This window comes from Crotalus tigris, unplaced genomic scaffold, assembly GCF_016545835.1.
Source record: "Crotalus tigris isolate CLP2741 ecotype Arizona unplaced genomic scaffold, ASM1654583v1 scf7180000024117.2648584, whole genome shotgun sequence".
Lineage (NCBI taxonomy): Eukaryota > Metazoa > Chordata > Lepidosauria > Squamata > Viperidae > Crotalus > Crotalus tigris.
The window spans coordinates 2,297,103-2,314,332 of record NW_024100394.1 but is presented as its reverse complement, the minus strand read 5'-3'; the positions used below and the strand labels follow the sequence as shown (position 1 = coordinate 2,314,332).

The window sequence follows — 17,230 nt, the reverse complement described above, 5'->3', positions numbered from 1 at the left end:
AACTGACCAAATGTACTAGTGGAACACAGAAAGGGAGAGAAACGCTAAGGTGATAATATTGAAATAGTGTTTCAAAAGTGCATAAAAGGTGATCATCTTGCTGAAGGGCAAATTTACTTGATTTCTTATTTCAAGGTTTGTGATCATAGCATACTTCTAATATATTGAGGTTCTAGAAAAATATTTTACTTAACTTGTACTTGATATTTCATCACATATTTTTACTAACAATTGCTAGGTTCAGTGCATTATGTTTACAAAGCAGTGTATAAGATTCTTTCCATGTGTTTGTGTTTGTATGTTTCCTGGTTTACTGTATAAAAACTATTTTGCCTTGACTACAAAAATATATCAAGGGGAAAATATTATGCAAGACTTACTTTGACTTCCCTACCAGCTTGAATTTCAAAGACTGCAGTTTTATGCAGTAAGATAAGTCTGCACATGCAAATTAATTCACACTGATTTATGAGAGAGAGAGAGAGAGAGAGAGAGAGAGAGAGAGAGAGAGAGAGAGAGAGAGAGAGGAATGAAAACCTTGAAGAAAATAATGGTGGGTGGTATATTGCTAAGAAAATGATTAAATTTCAGGGACATTTATTGATATATTTTTGTCAGCCACTAATCAACACCCTTTTTAGGCAAACTCTGTAATCCCTTAAGTCATTGCAGTAGTTCAGCAGTAGTTCAGCAGATTGGTTTCCTTCCTTAACACCAAATCAGAGTTCTTTTTTTGTTTGTTTGTTTCATTCATGGCAAATGCTGGTCTAATCCAAATGCCGATACAACAATTGGCATTCTGAAAAGTACTCCAGCAGGTGCTTCATCATGAGATTTGATGTCACGCAAGGGCATTGAACAGTATAACCAACTGAAGAGAAAAGCAGACTTCGGGTTGCCATTATTGCAAGACACTGTAGTACAAGGGTCTTCAAACTTGGCCTTTTTATGACTTGTGGACTTCTACCCGCAGAATTTCTCAGTCAGGCATGCTGGCTGAGGAATTCTGGGAATTGAAGTCCACAAGTCATAAAAGGACCAAGTTTGAAGACCCTTGCTCTAATAGATAAGCTGTTTTATGAGCATCAGTATGTTTGTGTCTGTATGGAAATCAGGATAGAAAAAGCAAATCTGCCCATTTCCCATGCATTCCACCTAATTTTCCAAATTTGTATATGCTTAAATCTATATGTAGCTAATTAAATACATATATTTTTAAATAAAGTAGAGAAAACCTAGAGAGCAGGGCTTCTGAACTTCGTTCTGAAACTAGGTCAAGAGACTAGAGAAAGAAAGCTTACAGCTTAAGCATACAGCAGTCAGCGGCATCCCAACTTGCTACCCAACCATTTTGCTCAGAGGAACGGATGGGAGGAATTTGTTCTAGAATGTTTTTTTTCCTTCATAGTTTCCTGTCAGATCTGGCCTATGTTTTAAACTTGACTTTCTTTCATCAGCTTCTTCCTTTAAACCAAACTTGGTCCTCTTTTATTCTGTTTTCAGAGATTTATCCTGCTGACAGATAGAGACCTAAAGTTCTTTGCATAATGTTGTTTCCAACATTTGATTATGTTCATTAGGTTTGTATAACTTTAGGTAAAAACCCGCTCACCACTGGAAGCATCTAGTGCTACCAGTAGGGAGGAATTACCTAAAAGTACTTCTGATGCATTGAAGCAACTTGAAGCATATAGAAATAATTTGACGATCCATATAACATGTGGAATGGGAAAGCCTTTGAAAGCAGCTTTGGTGCTGCTCTTTCCGTTGTCAGCTACCATATAAGGAAAAAAGATAATGCCCTTAAGGTACATCTCTTTCCCTTTTCTTTCTTGGAAAGATGCATTTCTTCTTTTATTGCTTTCTAGCACATTACCATATTAAAATATTCTTTACAATGTTATGCTGAAACAAGAGACACAAGGTTACATCGTTCCCGTGTACATCTGCATCTCTGCAATATTTCTTTTTCGTTTGTGTGCCCTGTGTTGTTTGTCATATAACTGAGTAAAATAAAAGCATCCTAGACCTACCTGAAGATGACGTTTGATGACTCTGCAGCCCTTTATGTAGTTTTCTTGAAGCAGTATGGATCTAGATGTCTCGTATAAATAGCAGTGATATCAAAACAAGCAAAGGTGCATCATGATTCATACTGAGAACTCCAGTGTTTTCAATTTGGATCCCAAACATGGCATGAAACTCTGTAAGCTGTGAGGTGTGGATTGCTATAATAATTGCTATAATTTTGTCATTCCATCAAAAAAACCTACCTTCTGGATGACCATTTGTCATTTGCCTTCTGGGGTATATCTCTATCACTCTCTCTCTCTCTCTCTTTCTTTCTTTCTTTTTTTCTTTCTTTCTTTCTTTCTCTCCCCCCCCCTCTCTCTCTTTCTCTCTCTCTCACAAATCTATATCTATATCACTATATTTTTCTATCTGTCTATCTATCTATCTATCTATCTATCTATCTATCTATCTATCTATCATCTATCTATCTATCTATCTATCTATCTATCTATCTATCTATCTATCTATCTAATTTCCTCTTAAAATTCACTAGTAGTCTTTCATTCAAGTTACTAAAGAGGCTCAACACAATTTGACATTCCAGACCTAGACATGGTCAATCAGCTGTTGCTTCTTGTAGAGATTCTGTTTATAGTATTATTTATAATAGAAAAGTAGGTACAGGTAATCATCGACTTATGATCACAGTTGACCTCAAAATTTCTATTGCTAAGCAAGGCAATAAGAGAGTTATGCCCCATTTTACGACTTTTCTTGCCGCAGCTGTTCAGTAAATCACTGCAGCTATTAAGTTAGTAACATGGTTGTTAAGTGAATCTGGCTTCCCCATTCACTTTGCTTGTCAGAGGGTCCCAAAAGATGATCACATGACCTTGGGACATTGCAACTATCATAAATATGATCCAGTTTCTAAGCATCTGAATTTTGATCATGGGGATGCTGCAATGGTCATAAGTCACTTTTTTCAGTGTCGTCGTAACATCAGACAGTCACTAAATGTATGGTTTTAGGTCAAGGACTACTTGTATACATTTAGTAAATGTCTCTGCATTAAATATTGAAATAATTATACAATTTAACTGATTGTTCTGAGAAATCTAAGTTCCTCTTGCACTGGGTGGGGGAAGCAAGATATGTATTCTTAAAATATTTGGTTTCATCTTTGTTTTTGATTTCTTGTTGGAAGAATATGATCTGGAGCCTTGCGATGACCCTGGGGTTCCTGCCTTCAGTCGACGCATAGGATTTCATTTTGAAGTTGGAGATTCCTTGACATTTTCTTGTTTTCCTGGATATCGTTTGGAAGGTGCGATCAAGATTATCTGTCTGGGTGGTGGCCGTCGTGTATGGAGTGCACCTCTGCCAAGGTGTGTGGGTAGGTGGTCACATGCTTTCATTTCATTCATCAAATTGTTTCTGGCCCATGAAGCAGGCAAAAATCAAAGGTGTGAAAAAAACCCATTAAGTTATGTGGCATTAATGTATACATTACATTGTAGTTTGCTAAATTACTCAGGAAATGATTTTAAATACAATTAAAGACTTTTTTCTGGTTATTGATCATAATGAATGATTTGATTAAATAATACTTTTAAAAATATTTTTAAAATAATAGTTAAATTAATAACCATGGATCGAACAGCTGTTTTTCCTCATATGAAATGGTCATAGATGATAAATATATTAAGGGATGGAAGTCTATAATTTTTTTTAAAAAATGTACATATTATTTACCAGGGTATAGAAGCCTTCATAAACAAAATTCGATTTGAATGTACCCAGCAATTCATATTAATTGTTAGATTGAACATTCCTAAATTGTTTCAATTAAAATGTGTGTAAGCTTATATGAATTTGAATGCATCTATCTTTCTCTTCTTTCAAATAGTAAATAAATCATAAACAGAACAATAGTACTGATTATATTTATAAGTTCTGTTATTTCACCATTTTCAACATCTTGTGCCAAACTCTTTGTGTGTGTGTGTGTGTGTGTGTGTAAATGAATGTGGTAAAATTTTTACTATCATTCCTATGACGAATCAATGCATACTATAGCCTATCAATCTTTTTAGACTTATTCCATAGGTGGCATAATAGAACAATCATTATAAATCTAATCTTGCAAAAGAAAAGTTTTAGTGTGAAACTTGCCAGAAACTTTTTAATTACTATATTTCCCTAATATTCTATTTCTTTGTCTTTTTATATTTTTTTAATGACTCAGTGTACCATTTTATCATTTTTCCGTCACCAGAGGTGAAAGGGTTTCACCTCCGGTTTCCAAAAGCTCATATGTTATTTGGGAGTTGAGGGTGAAATTTTCTACCTCAGATGATGGATAAAGGGGGAAATGGGCTTTTCCTCCTCATCATCTTTCTTCCAAGCACAGGTAAAATAGAAAACTCAGAAAAAGGAAAATAATTGATGAAAATAATATTTCTGAAGGGTCATGCAAGCAACCTGTATTTATAAGGCAAGAGCTATAATTATTGTGCTGTTATAATGCTCATGGCAAGGGCAGCATTAAGAGATATTAGAAATAGGGCAATAAGAAGGATTTTTTTTTTAAAAAAAAGCTAGGACTAGAGACAGGATTTTCTTAACCTAATCAAGAGTCAAGGTAATATGAGTAATATACAGGATTGGCTTAAGAGGTAAGTGGCGATATGCCTGAAGAAAATTGTATTTGAGCTTTTCCCTTCTTCCATAAGTGACTGACATTATCAAAACAAACTACATCAATTATCTGGAATTTTTTTTGTAGCATTTAAAAAAGAGAAATAAAAATGTTATGAGGTGAAATCAATTGATTTCAGTTAAACAGTTCAGTTCTCTACAAACTTAGATTTGCTTTGCATTCCAAATAGAACACCGAGAGCCATAGAGATGATTTTAGGGTACTATTCAGCAACAATTTCAAAAACATGTTTTAAGCCCAGGGAATGAAGAAAACATTAGAACAAACCTCAAACTGGCTCACCCTGGACTCCCCGAAGTATAAGAGGGAGGGAAGGGAAAATGCAGTCAGGTTTTCAAGATTCTGTAACTAAAGCCTATATAAATTAATTAGAAATCAAATTATTATTGAAGAGTCTGTTTCCTGGTCTACTCTACCTTGAAGGGACAATATGAAATATCTAACTGGAAGTACAATCTAATGACCCTCCTGCAAATTATGCAATTATTAATGTCAAAGGCGAGATGGTAGTTGTGCAGTTTTTTGATACATAATTATGTTCTCCATTCATTCTGATAGTGTATTGGAATGACTTTGCCATACAAAAAGCCTGTAGACTAACCTGAATTTATCTTGAATGATAATTCAGTTAAAATAGTCTAAACAAAAATAATATTGGGAAAAGAGACAGGTGAGGAAGTCTTGTGGCCCAGCAGATTTCATAGCTAACAAGTAACATTACAGGTAGTCCTTGATTTACAACAGTTCTTTGAGTGAATGTTCAAAGTTACAACAGCACTGAAAAAAGTGACTTATGACCATTTTCAACTTACAACCATTGCAGCATCCCCACAGTCACATGAAGAAAATTCAGATGTTTAGCAACTGATTCATATTTATGATGGTTCCAGTGTCCCTGTGGTCATGTGATCCCCTTTTGCAGTCTTCTGACAAACAAAGTCAGTGGGGAAGCCAGATTAACTTAACATTCATATTACTGACTTAACAGCTGCAGTGATTCACTTAACAACTGTGGCAAGAAAGGTTGTACAATGCAGAAAATTCACTTAACAAATTTTGAGCTCAGTTGTGGTTGTAAGTCAAGGACTACCTGTGTAGGAAAGTGTTTTCCTATAAAAGCCATTTTAAATGAAAGGAAATATTTCATAAACAGGCTTTTGGAATTTTATTACACTTTAGGGGAAAATATTTTCACTATCTTCTCTATCTTTATAGAAATGCAGCTGACAAGCTCTTTAAACTTGTCATTCTTTAACTACCGTTGTTATCATCTCACAAATTAAAAGCCATGTAAAAGGAGTGAATTATTTTTTCTGTATGCATAGACATAGGTAATGCAATACAAACTGTTCAATTATTACAGTAAATAATGACAAACGGCATCTGCGCCTAGATCAGCCAATACTGTTGATAAACTCCATATTTTATGAAGTACTATTATTCATATTTCCCTTTCTCTGCTGGCAAAATCTGGGAAAATGTTGGATTAGGTAGAAAACTATTTTTCTATCTAAAGCCATTGTTCCAAGAAGATGGCAGAGGGAGGAAACATGGGCCTTATAAAAGTTAATAATTCAATAGAATTAATTATCAACTGCTTTATCAGATATTACAGTTATTACATAAGCAAATATATTTATTTTGTGATAAGTAATAAATAACAATGATCACTAGCAAGCAGATTTAGCATTTCCTACTAGATTTAATTCCAGGGAATTGGATTGAGTTAACTATCAATACCAAGAAAACTACATATATGGTTCTGCATCTCTATTTTTTGAACTGTTAACCATGTAGCCTGTCATACCTCGCATGGTTGTGTAGGATCAAGAAACAGCTACTCAGTCTTGAGTAAGATATCTTCAATGGTAGTCTTGAGTAACTACAGAAACTTTAAGAGGAATTTCTAGCAGGCTAATTGTGCTGACTGCCAGCAGTTCAATTCTGACCAGCTCAAGGCTAACTCAGTCTTTTATCCTTCTGAGGTCAGTAAAATGAGGACCCAGATTGTTGGGGGCAGTAGGCTGACTCCGTAAACCGCGTAGAGAGGGCTGTAAAGTACTATGAAGCAGAATATAAGTCTAAGCACTATTGCTATTACTAAGAGAGAGGGGTTTTTTGATAATTTGAAACATTTCTCAGATATATCTTCAGACGACCAAGGCTGAGTTGCTCTTTATATGATAAACTATCAATAGAGTCATCTTTTGTTTCTTGATTCTTTATGTGTAATTTCCCTTCCATTTCATTTCTAGCTTCCCTTCAATAATCCTATATTCATTTTTCCACAAATTATTTGAAGCATACTGAAAGGACTTGCGTATGAACAGAATTGTAATTTACAATCTGGGAGATGGTAAATGTCCCTTTTGATTTTCACTTTTACTTCTGTGGGTAAAAGAAATCTTTTCTGATAAACAGCTGTTAAAAATTAAGTGAGCTTTCAACCCTCCCTTTTCTTATGTCTGTCTGTTAAGTTTCACTATAAACCAGCATTATTATGATTATTATTTTTGAGAAGCATTACAGTCCCATCATGTAGACAAGGTTATGTATTTTGTCTAGTGTAGGGGTAGGCAACCTTGGCTCTTTTATGACTTGTGGACTTCAACTCCCAGAATTCCTGAGCCAGAATAGCTGGCTCATGAATTCTGGGAGTTTAAGTCCACGAGTCATAAAAGAGCCAAGGTTGCCTACCCCTGGTCTAGTGCTTATGATGCTCACCAAGAGATGGTGAGTTCTAGTTCTGCGTTAGCCATGAAAGCTTAGAGTTGTTGCAGTGGGGGAAAGTAGGAGGAAGGAGGAGGATTAAGTATGTTTGCTGCCTCGATTTACTTATATAAATAATAAAGGCAGGGTAAAAATAATTCTAAAAAACTAACAAAGATTTAAAAACAAAAGTAAAAAGACAGCACCACAATTAAGTACACACAAGACACACACTTAAACTTATTTATATGTGTGCCAATGAATGCGCATTCATACACATACTCCTAAACATTCACAGATACATATGCTAATGCCCAGATAATGAGGAGCAGCTGGCCCTTTAAAGAGCAAGCCACTCTCTGATGGAGTACAAGCTGAGAGGGAGTCACCTAATTCCTGAAAGCCAATCAAAGGAAAGAAAGGAGTTCTGTCACAGTTTAGGTGGGAAGACTGTTTGGAGAGGGATTTTTTGAGAGTTGGCTGCAGCCTTAGATGAGGAAAGGATGACCTCAGGCAAGGTTGGAAACAGAGTTGTGCGGCAGTAGCTAGAATTGTGTTACAGTTTTTGATATTTCTATCTCTTTTTCAGTTTGTATAGGCTGTGTGGAAGCTTATCTTCTTTTGGCAACTTTAATGAAGTTGAATTTTCTTTCAGTCCTTGTGTTGACTGGTAACCTTCTAACACTTGCCTTCCTCAGCTTGGCAAAGCTACTTCCAAAAGCTGTGTATTTGGTTTCCCTTTCTGCATGTAGTAGTCAAACCCAGGGCAGGGTGAGGATTTCCCCTTCAGTTGTCTCCTGCTTTCCCAATGGCCTCTTGTGGAAAAAAGTCACTCTGTGCCTCAGGTTACCTCAGAATCTATACCTCAGATGGAAAGGCTGTTTGGATCCTAAGGCTGACTTCATTATTCCATCTATACATAAACTCCATCCCTTCAACCCTTACACCCTTTATGTAGGAGTATATTTTTGGGGAAAAAAAATCACATCCATCTCCCTTGGAGATTATTACTCCAAGTACAATTGGAAGTTGGGGTGGAATGGCTGGGAGACAATGATGGTTGAGGTACTCTTGGGTTATGAGCTGGGGGAAGGGAAAACTTGCAAAGCAATAACGGAAGATGTAAAACCAACATTACATAAGAAGTGGGGGAAAATAGACATGTCAGTGTAAATATGAAAGGGGAAAGGGCACTGTGTAGATAGGAAAACTGAGCGGGTAGAGAAAAGAAAAGGGAAAAAATAAAAGGTGGGATACAAATAAATAAAAACTAAAATAAATAGGAGGAGAGACATCTAAACAACCTACTGAAGAAGTGGAAATAGATAGAAGAGGTAGAAAGGGCAGTGGCAGTGGCAGTAAGCAAAGAGAGGCAATAGCTGGAAAAAAGTGAAAAGTTGGGTCTGGGAAGATATGGGGTAAAACTGGCCATAGCAGATGTACCACTGAACCCCATGATTTGCATTTTTTATCTGAATGAGGCTGTTGAGCTGAAATGGAAACATCAAACCATCAGATTAGCTTACTTTGAGAAGGACAGTGTATATTAACCCTTAATAAGAGGATGTGAGTGCTGGGTTAAGTATGGTTTTGCATACCTATTTTGGACTCTGATCAGTTAATTAACAAGAACTGTTAGCTCAGGGATGTCAAACTGCTGGTCCGCGGGCCAGATTTGTCATGTTGAAACCGCACCCACCCCATTACCAGCAATGGAAAAAAAATTGCGATACGTTGCAACACGTCACGTGACGTTGCGAGTTTGACAAGCCTATGTTAGCTTCATAAACCTTTTCTCTCCTATTTGGCCAATTATCAACATCTATTCAGAGATTGCTTTAAGTCAGCAGGAGTTAAATTTCCCAGCCTCTGATTTTACTTTTTTATATTGCCCTTGTCCCTAATCATCCATCTTACTGTGGGTATTCCATCAGTTCCTGTAGCCTTCCAGCTTGGTAATTACCAGAGTACTGATCTGATTTCATCTTCTAGTACTAGAAATTCTTGTAAGTAGGGAATACCTTCTAAGGTATCTTAGATGTTGGCATATCTATTGTTCCTCCCAGCTTTGTTTGATCTCCTTTGAATAAATTATTATAATGGTGGGCTTATACAAATGTGTGCATGCATAAGTCATTTTAATGGTTGTTTCACAAGTGAAGCCTGCTCATTGTCAAACTAGAACCTAAGAAAACTTCAAATTTCTGTTCCTCAATTAATTTAGAAATCAAGGGCTTGAATATGGATAATCAGAGTAATCAAGTCCTTGAAAAGAAGGAATGAGCCATGAAGAGACTTTGAAGGAAGTTGCATTACTAAGCAATAATTAATTCTAATACAATTCTTTTGTGCCACACACCAATTAATCCACCATAGAGCCCTCAGTTGATATACGATTTTAAACATACCTTCTCTTTTTAACTAAAAGATTCAAAAGCATAGCCTATTCTGCCAAATAACAATGAAGAATATCTCCTTTCATCCTAACTCAGTGTTATCTTGCTGTCCTTTAAAAAAAATTAAGGTCATTGGATTTTTTAAAAAAATATGTTAGCATGTACTCCTCTACGGTTTCAATGGAATACTTCTAAACATAATGGTGATTTTATCCTTTTGGATGTACATAGCTTTGCATTTAATTTTACTTTCATGAAAAGAACCATGGAAGATAATGTTTAAATATGATTACTGCTGTGAGACTACAGTATTATATGCACAAAAATGGAAAGACTCTGAAATATCCACATTGGAAGATTGGTTGATGACGAACCAGCAGAGATGACAACATTAACTTGTTTGATTAGAGAAAGATCAGTAGGTACATTTATTAGTAACTAGAAACCCTTTATAGACTTTTTGATAAAGAAAAAAGAAAAAAATGAAATTGTGATTTATGGGCTTGAAGATTAAAAAAAGTAGCTTATGGAAGTAGGAAATTATGATGTAACCTTATAGGAAGGATAATATAAATCCATTTAAAACTGCTGTCCAAAAATGCCTCTTTATAATCTTTTCTTTCTATCTTCTCTTTGCTTACTTACTATTCTGCCTTATTTTCTTTGTAACATTTGTAATATTTCAATTGCTTTTATCTTAAAATTTTATTTAATAAAATATATTATAAATAATAATTTTACTTTTATGAAATATTAGCATGTTTTTCAGGGTTACAAAATAAATTCCTTAGTACTTTCAAAAGTTTTTAATTTGTTAGACTAGACTAGACTGGACTGGACTGGACTGGACTGGACTGGACTGGACTAGACTAGACTAGACTAGACTAGACTAGACTAGAATAGAATAGAATAGAATAGAATAGAATAGAATAGAACCTATATCATGTCAGACAAGTGACTGTCCAGTCTCTTCTTAAAAACTTCCAGTGATGGAGAGCCCACAACTTCTGAAGGCAAGCTGTTCCATGGTTAATTGTCCTCACTATTAGGAAGTTTCTCCTTAATTCCAGTTTGCTTCTCTCTTTAATCAGTTTCCAACCACTTTTTCTTGTCCTGCCCTCTGGTGCTTTGGAGAATAATTCAACCCCCTCTTCTTTGTGGCAGCCCCTGAAATGCTGGAATACTGCTATCATGCCACCCCTATTTCTTCTTTTCTTTAGACTAGCCAAACCAAAATTAATCACAGTGCTAAAAATGAAAATGTATAAAATGTCAGAACATATTTCTGAGGTTAATTTTACCAAATATGATATTAACACATGTTGCTTTTTTCTGTCATGTTTTTAGAGTTAATAAGATTACAGGAACTAAGTATGAACTGGTAACCTCTTATCTAAACATGCATGATGAAATGAAAGAATAATAAAATAATTCCTGTACATACCATGTCAATCTTTTAATTATCCATATGCCAGATACTTATTGTATCTTTTATCAATCCTTATTTTAACGGTTTCTGTCTAAAAAAGAATCTTTGGAATTTATCAATGAAAGAGACTTATTATTTAGTTATGAAACAAATTTACGTTGTTGCCCCATTCACATGCAGTGATTCTGTATGGCTTACAAAATAAAAATCCATAGTACAAAAGCCTATAAGCCCATTATCCCCTGTGGCAGAACAAACCAATCAAACCAGCCACTTGATCAGGTCTGTGTCAACCTGAGGTTGCTGGGCCCGCTGACAGAATGATGTCTTTATAGCCTTCTGGAAAAAATATTAAGGTGGTACCAGTCTTATTTCCAGGGGATTGATATTCCGTAGGGAGGGAACCGCCATAGAGAAGACCCTTTTTCTTGGTCCCACTAGATATACTTCCCTGGTAAATAGCAGAGTAACCAAACTTACTGAATTAGTCAAACTTAATAAGTTTGAAATTACAGAAGGCAACATGGAACCAGTGGTGGGATTCAACCAGTTCGCACCACTTTGGCCGAACCGGTAGCTAATTTTTTGTTGCCCAGGCCCAGAATGGACTTCCGGAAGCAGCATCCACACAGAGAACTGGTTGTTCACATATTTGAATCTCACCACTGCATGGAACGAGCCTTAATTTGGGGACTGTCCAGAATATGGACTGTGCAAATTATAAATTCATTCCACATTTCATTAAAATTGTGTAATTAGTTACGTTATTGCCATACATTCTCAGTCCTTCATATGTTTGGAATTGAAATTGCATAATAATTTTGATACTGAGAGCCAGTTTGATCTAATGGTTCAGGGACCAGACTAGAAAGCAGGAGAGAGAGTGAGTTCAAATCATACCTTAGTCATGAAAGCCAACTGGGTGACCTGGGGCCAGCCATTCTCTCTTAACCCAACCCATCTCACAGGCTTACTGTTGTGGGAAAAATAGGAGAAGGAAGGTATATTGGATATGTTTGCTGCCTTGAGGTATTTGTAAAAATAATTAAGGTGGGGTACAAACAAACAAATAAATAACTTTATGAATAATTTTATTAACTCCAATATAGAAACCTTATTTTCTCATTTCCTAAATTTGCTCCAAATTAAATCAGATTTGCGGAAAATAAGATTGTTTCTTCAAACAGAAATATATCCTGTTGTATTGTATGTCCAGACATAAAATAAATTTAAAAAGTATCATTACTTCAAATTAAGTATTGATTTTGCTTGTATATAGGAACAATACATCATTAAATCAAACTTTAATCTGTTTCCCTGTGGTGCCCCCATTTTATAGAATTATGTTTCCTGGAGGTCTGGATGATGTTAAGTCTTCCAAAAAGCTACCAAGATATGGCTTTTCTGAAGGGCCTTTGAGAATTAATGTTAGTTCATTTACCATATTGATACTAGTATATTGCAAATTATTTCTTATTCACTCATTTAAGCTATTGTACTGCTAAATGATAATTTTTTTCATTGTATTGTACTTTATTGGCTTAGTGACTTATTATAAGCAAACATAAGCTGTAAGATGTATATAAACAAATCCATACCCCACAATTCCAATGAAGAAGAACATGTTATTTACAGTATTTATTTTACAGTTGAAAAAGCAGTTGTTACCAACTGAGTTGAGGCCCTGCCAAACTAAGAATTCATTTTGAAGCTACCTAGTTATGGCTAATAATTAGTTGAGTTAAATCACTTCAACTTATTCAAGTTATATTGTAATAATGTAAGTTAATAATAATATATGTCTAATATACGGTACTTTAAAGACTGTTCTTGGGAATCTAAACGGCTTTTTTTCTACACTATTTTTGGGAAACTGAATAGAAGGAAATCATATTTCACTCTTTGTTTTCTTATTCTTGAAATCTGAGAAACAATTATACATAATCCTCAATTTACAACACTTCATTTAGTGCCTGTTCAAAATTACAACAGCAATGAAAAAAGTGACCTATGACTGTTTTTCACACTTAGGACCGTTGCATCATCCCCATGGTCACATGAACAAAATTCAGGTGCTTGACAACTGACACATATTTATCATGAGTGTCCTGGGGTCATGTGATCAACTTTTGAGAACTTCTGACAAGGAAAATCAATGGGGAAGCCAGATTCATTTAACAATTGTGTTACTGACTTAACTGCAGTGATTCAGTTAACAACTGTGGCAAGAAAGGTCATAAAATCAGGCAAAATTAACTTAACAAATGTCTTGCTTAGCAACAGAAATTTTGGGCTCAGTTGTGGTTGTAAGTCAAGGACTACCTGTATTAATATTATTCATTAATATATTAATATTAATATTCATTAATATTACTTTTATGTGTACATTTCCTTAATATCATTGCTTTAAACAGCGTAGTGAAACAAAATGCAGTTGGAAAAGAAAAGAAATAACAGGGAAAAACTATCCAGATATAAACATTCAATTAATTTTGGTCTAAATATAGGAACTTGTTAATAAGAAAGTGGTGTTGGGTATGTCAAATAGTAAAAAATAATTTTGTTCTAAGCAAAGTACTAGCAAATAGCATTTTATACTTAACTTACTTATACTTTTCTTACATATAGAAAAGATATTTTATAATTTTGAAAATATTCAAGTTTTTTTTATAAAAAACCTTTGAAACAGATAATTAATCTCTTTTTATTTATAAATATGTCTGTTTTATTTAGCTGAATGTGGAGCAAGTGTATCTGGGAATGAAGGAACATTGCTATCACCAAATTTTCCATCTAACTATGACAACAACCATGAATGCATCTATAAAATTGAAACTGAACCTGGGAAAGGCATCCACTTAAGAGCCAGAACCTTTAAACTTCATGATGGTGATACTGTTAAGGTAAATGTTTGAATCACACATTCACATATACACCAATAATAAAACCCATCTAATCTATTTCAGCATATTTTCTGAGCTTTAGTACTTGAAATCAAGCTTCTTTGAATTGTTTTCTTCTGTAATGTCCAATCTGAGTTTTGGGGTCAATCTTGAATTGGTGATCTGTGGAATCCCACTTGAATATCCTTTGGCTTAAAGAAAGAAAATGTTAAGACATTTGTTATTGTAAATCCAAGTTAACTTTAACTTGTTTGATTTGTGACTTTGCCTCGTTCTAACCTTCAGTGTATCCATGTTTGGATTGCACAGTACATATGACAAACTTTCTCCAAAGTTTGAACATCTGATGCTCTTCAGATATACTATCCCAATATATCTGGAGAGTACCAGGTTAAAAAAAATAAATGTAAAGAGTAATTTAAATAACTGTACAATCTAGCTTCTCAGTCCTTGTCCTACTGACATTTGATATTTGCTTTATTTTATTTATTTATTTATTTACAATATTTATAACTTGCTTCAAAGTGAAAAAACTGGGCAAGCACTTTAAAGTCATTCTGTACAATGCAATATACACACTGTTCAAATTCCAATATAGAAAAAGCAAACATTAAATAGTTAAATACTCAAGGTATTTCCTTCTCTCATTTTGTTGCAACAGCAAGACTCCTGAGACTTAGTAGCCCCAAGCCAACTGGGTAAATCTTATTCTGGCCTGACTTTCTTGTTATATTTGAGAAACAGAAATTTATTGACTTTCCATCATCTGTCATACAATATTTTTCTCCTCTTGCCTAAATTAAAAATCCATGTTGTTGACTGAGACAGCTTAAATTTAGGGTCAAGACAGGAAACCTAAATTTAGAAAAGTCTGGAGAGGAATGGGATTTCAGGAATCGCTGCAGGTCTGCATCTGTGTGAGAAAAAGAGATACAGATTTGTTGTCATGTGATCAGTTTTATACAAGGTCATTTTTCTCATTTTCACTCTTATTTGATCCTCCTTCAATTATTTATTCTCCTCTCTAATATATTTGCCCCACCCCAACTATTACTTATAATCAAGTGTTAATTTTTGTAATTGTAAATAATATGTCTCTCCCTGTCTTTTATCCTTATAAGCAGCACCTTCCCCTTGCCTATATTTTACTCCGTTGAGAAATGCACATATACTGTATATGTATTTTAATATATTAGGCAGAGTTACTGGAGACTGAAAAATGGTAGAACTGGAGAAACTCAATCAAAAGATTACTGGGAAAATTATAGAAACATTGTTAAAATGAAAATAACATGTACAGATAATCCTCGGGTTATGTCCATTTGCCCAGCAACTTTTCAAATTAATGACAGCATTGAATAATGAGAATTTACAACTGGTCTGCAAAAATGCAGCCATCAGTGTACCATAGTTATATTATCACAATCCGGGTTTTCAGGTGCCAAGCTTGTGATTTTACAATGTTGCAGCGAATCATAGTTACATTATCACTATTTGCAATTTTCCCTGCCACTTTCCCACAAGCAAAGTCAACGGGGAAGCCAGCAGGGAAGGTCACAAGTCATTCCCACCACTTTTTCTCCCATGGAATCCTGCTATCCTATGCTCTGTAGTGGCATAGCTGGCCCGCCTGCACACATTAGTGCCTGCTCTTGAACCCTTACAACATACCTCTGGCCTGTCCATAGCTCTTGCCCGGCAGCCTGCTGTCCTAGAACTCCAGTTGCATAGGTTTCTTTCTTAGCAACTCATATGATCTCTGGATCACAACAACAACTAAGACTTCTCAAATTTCTGTCATTAAGAGATGCAGCCATGTGGTATCCCATTTAAGACATGCCTTAGTAACATACTGTATATTCTGGTCCTAACTGCATCGGAACCTGAAGGGTATGTGTAGCTTGAAAATATTTGCACTGATATCTTTGAAGACTGGCCTTCTTTCCTTCATTTCTATAAGCTCTAATCCCCTTAAAGTGGAAAGCAAAAAAAGAAACTGTGAAATCACTTTAATAACTGGGATTATAGAAAGGCTTAATTCAAAACTTCTTGCACTGATTTCCATGGTGGATTTTATCCCTTCCTAATGGTCTAGCTTTCTTGCAGATTTCTTGAGCTTACGCGTTTTTTTTCTTTTTTACTGATTCATTTATATTCTGATATTTTAGAACTACTCCCATAAGTTTATCCATTCCACCTAACTCCTATTTTTTAAACATTTTATAGCTCTCTAATATTCTTTGTTTTTATATATTTTTCATATAACATTCTAACAGATTTTCAGTTCTATCTGAGATCTGTCTGTTTTGGTCCACTATCAATTACCTCTCCTTTGCTATCCTTGTTGATGAGTTAGTCTCTCTGACTCAGCTGGACTTGACCATCTTTATTACAGTCATAGATTAGCATAAGACCATTATGGTATTGAAACTGTTCCCAACCAAGCTTTAAATATTAATAGTATCTGACACACAAGATAGAGTGTTTTAGTGTGTTTTATCATGCCCAACTGACATGGCCATTTGTGTGATGTTTTAAATTGTTATTTCCTAACCTTTTGAAGATGTCTAAAATCTTTTTTTCTGGGGGGGTGAATTGAGCAGAGAAATACTTTTAATAATTAAATTTATACCTCCTGGACTAACTCTAGACTGGAACTTGAATATGCATTCAGGGGTGTAAAGGAGAAAGCCATCATCAAGGGTGCATTAGCCGGTATGCTAGTTGTAGCTCTAACATTTGAGGATAAGAGTAATTCCAAGTTTTGTCCTCATACTACTACTACTGCAATGGAAACCACCTGGAAGCTGCAACTGGTACAAAATGTTGCAGCCTTGGTCCAGTACGTGTTAATTACCAAGAGCATATCACACTGTGCTGGCTGCCAATAGGTTTCAAAGTGCAAATCAAAGTATCTGTTGTAATTCTATACACTCTCTCCACATTTAGCAATTACCTTGGTTTGCAACCATTTGCAAATATGATGGTACTAAATCCATTTTCCAATCATCATTCATTTACAAATTTAATGTATCTGCAACAATCAGTGACAGTAATA

The 17,230-nt window shown here is 35.0% G+C and overlaps 1 protein-coding gene across 1 annotated transcript in view; it reads left to right on the top strand.

The window, feature by feature from the left end:
- CSMD1 (CUB and Sushi multiple domains 1) overlaps positions 1 to 17,230 on the top strand; it is a 510,216-nt gene that overhangs the window by 308,095 nt on the left and 184,891 nt on the right. The window contains exons 17-18 of the mRNA XM_039322597.1: positions 3,221 to 3,409; positions 14,003 to 14,172. Of these exons, the coding sequence (XP_039178531.1) occupies positions 3,221 to 3,409; positions 14,003 to 14,172 (359 nt within the window). The remainder of the gene's footprint in view (positions 1 to 3,220; positions 3,410 to 14,002; positions 14,173 to 17,230) is intronic.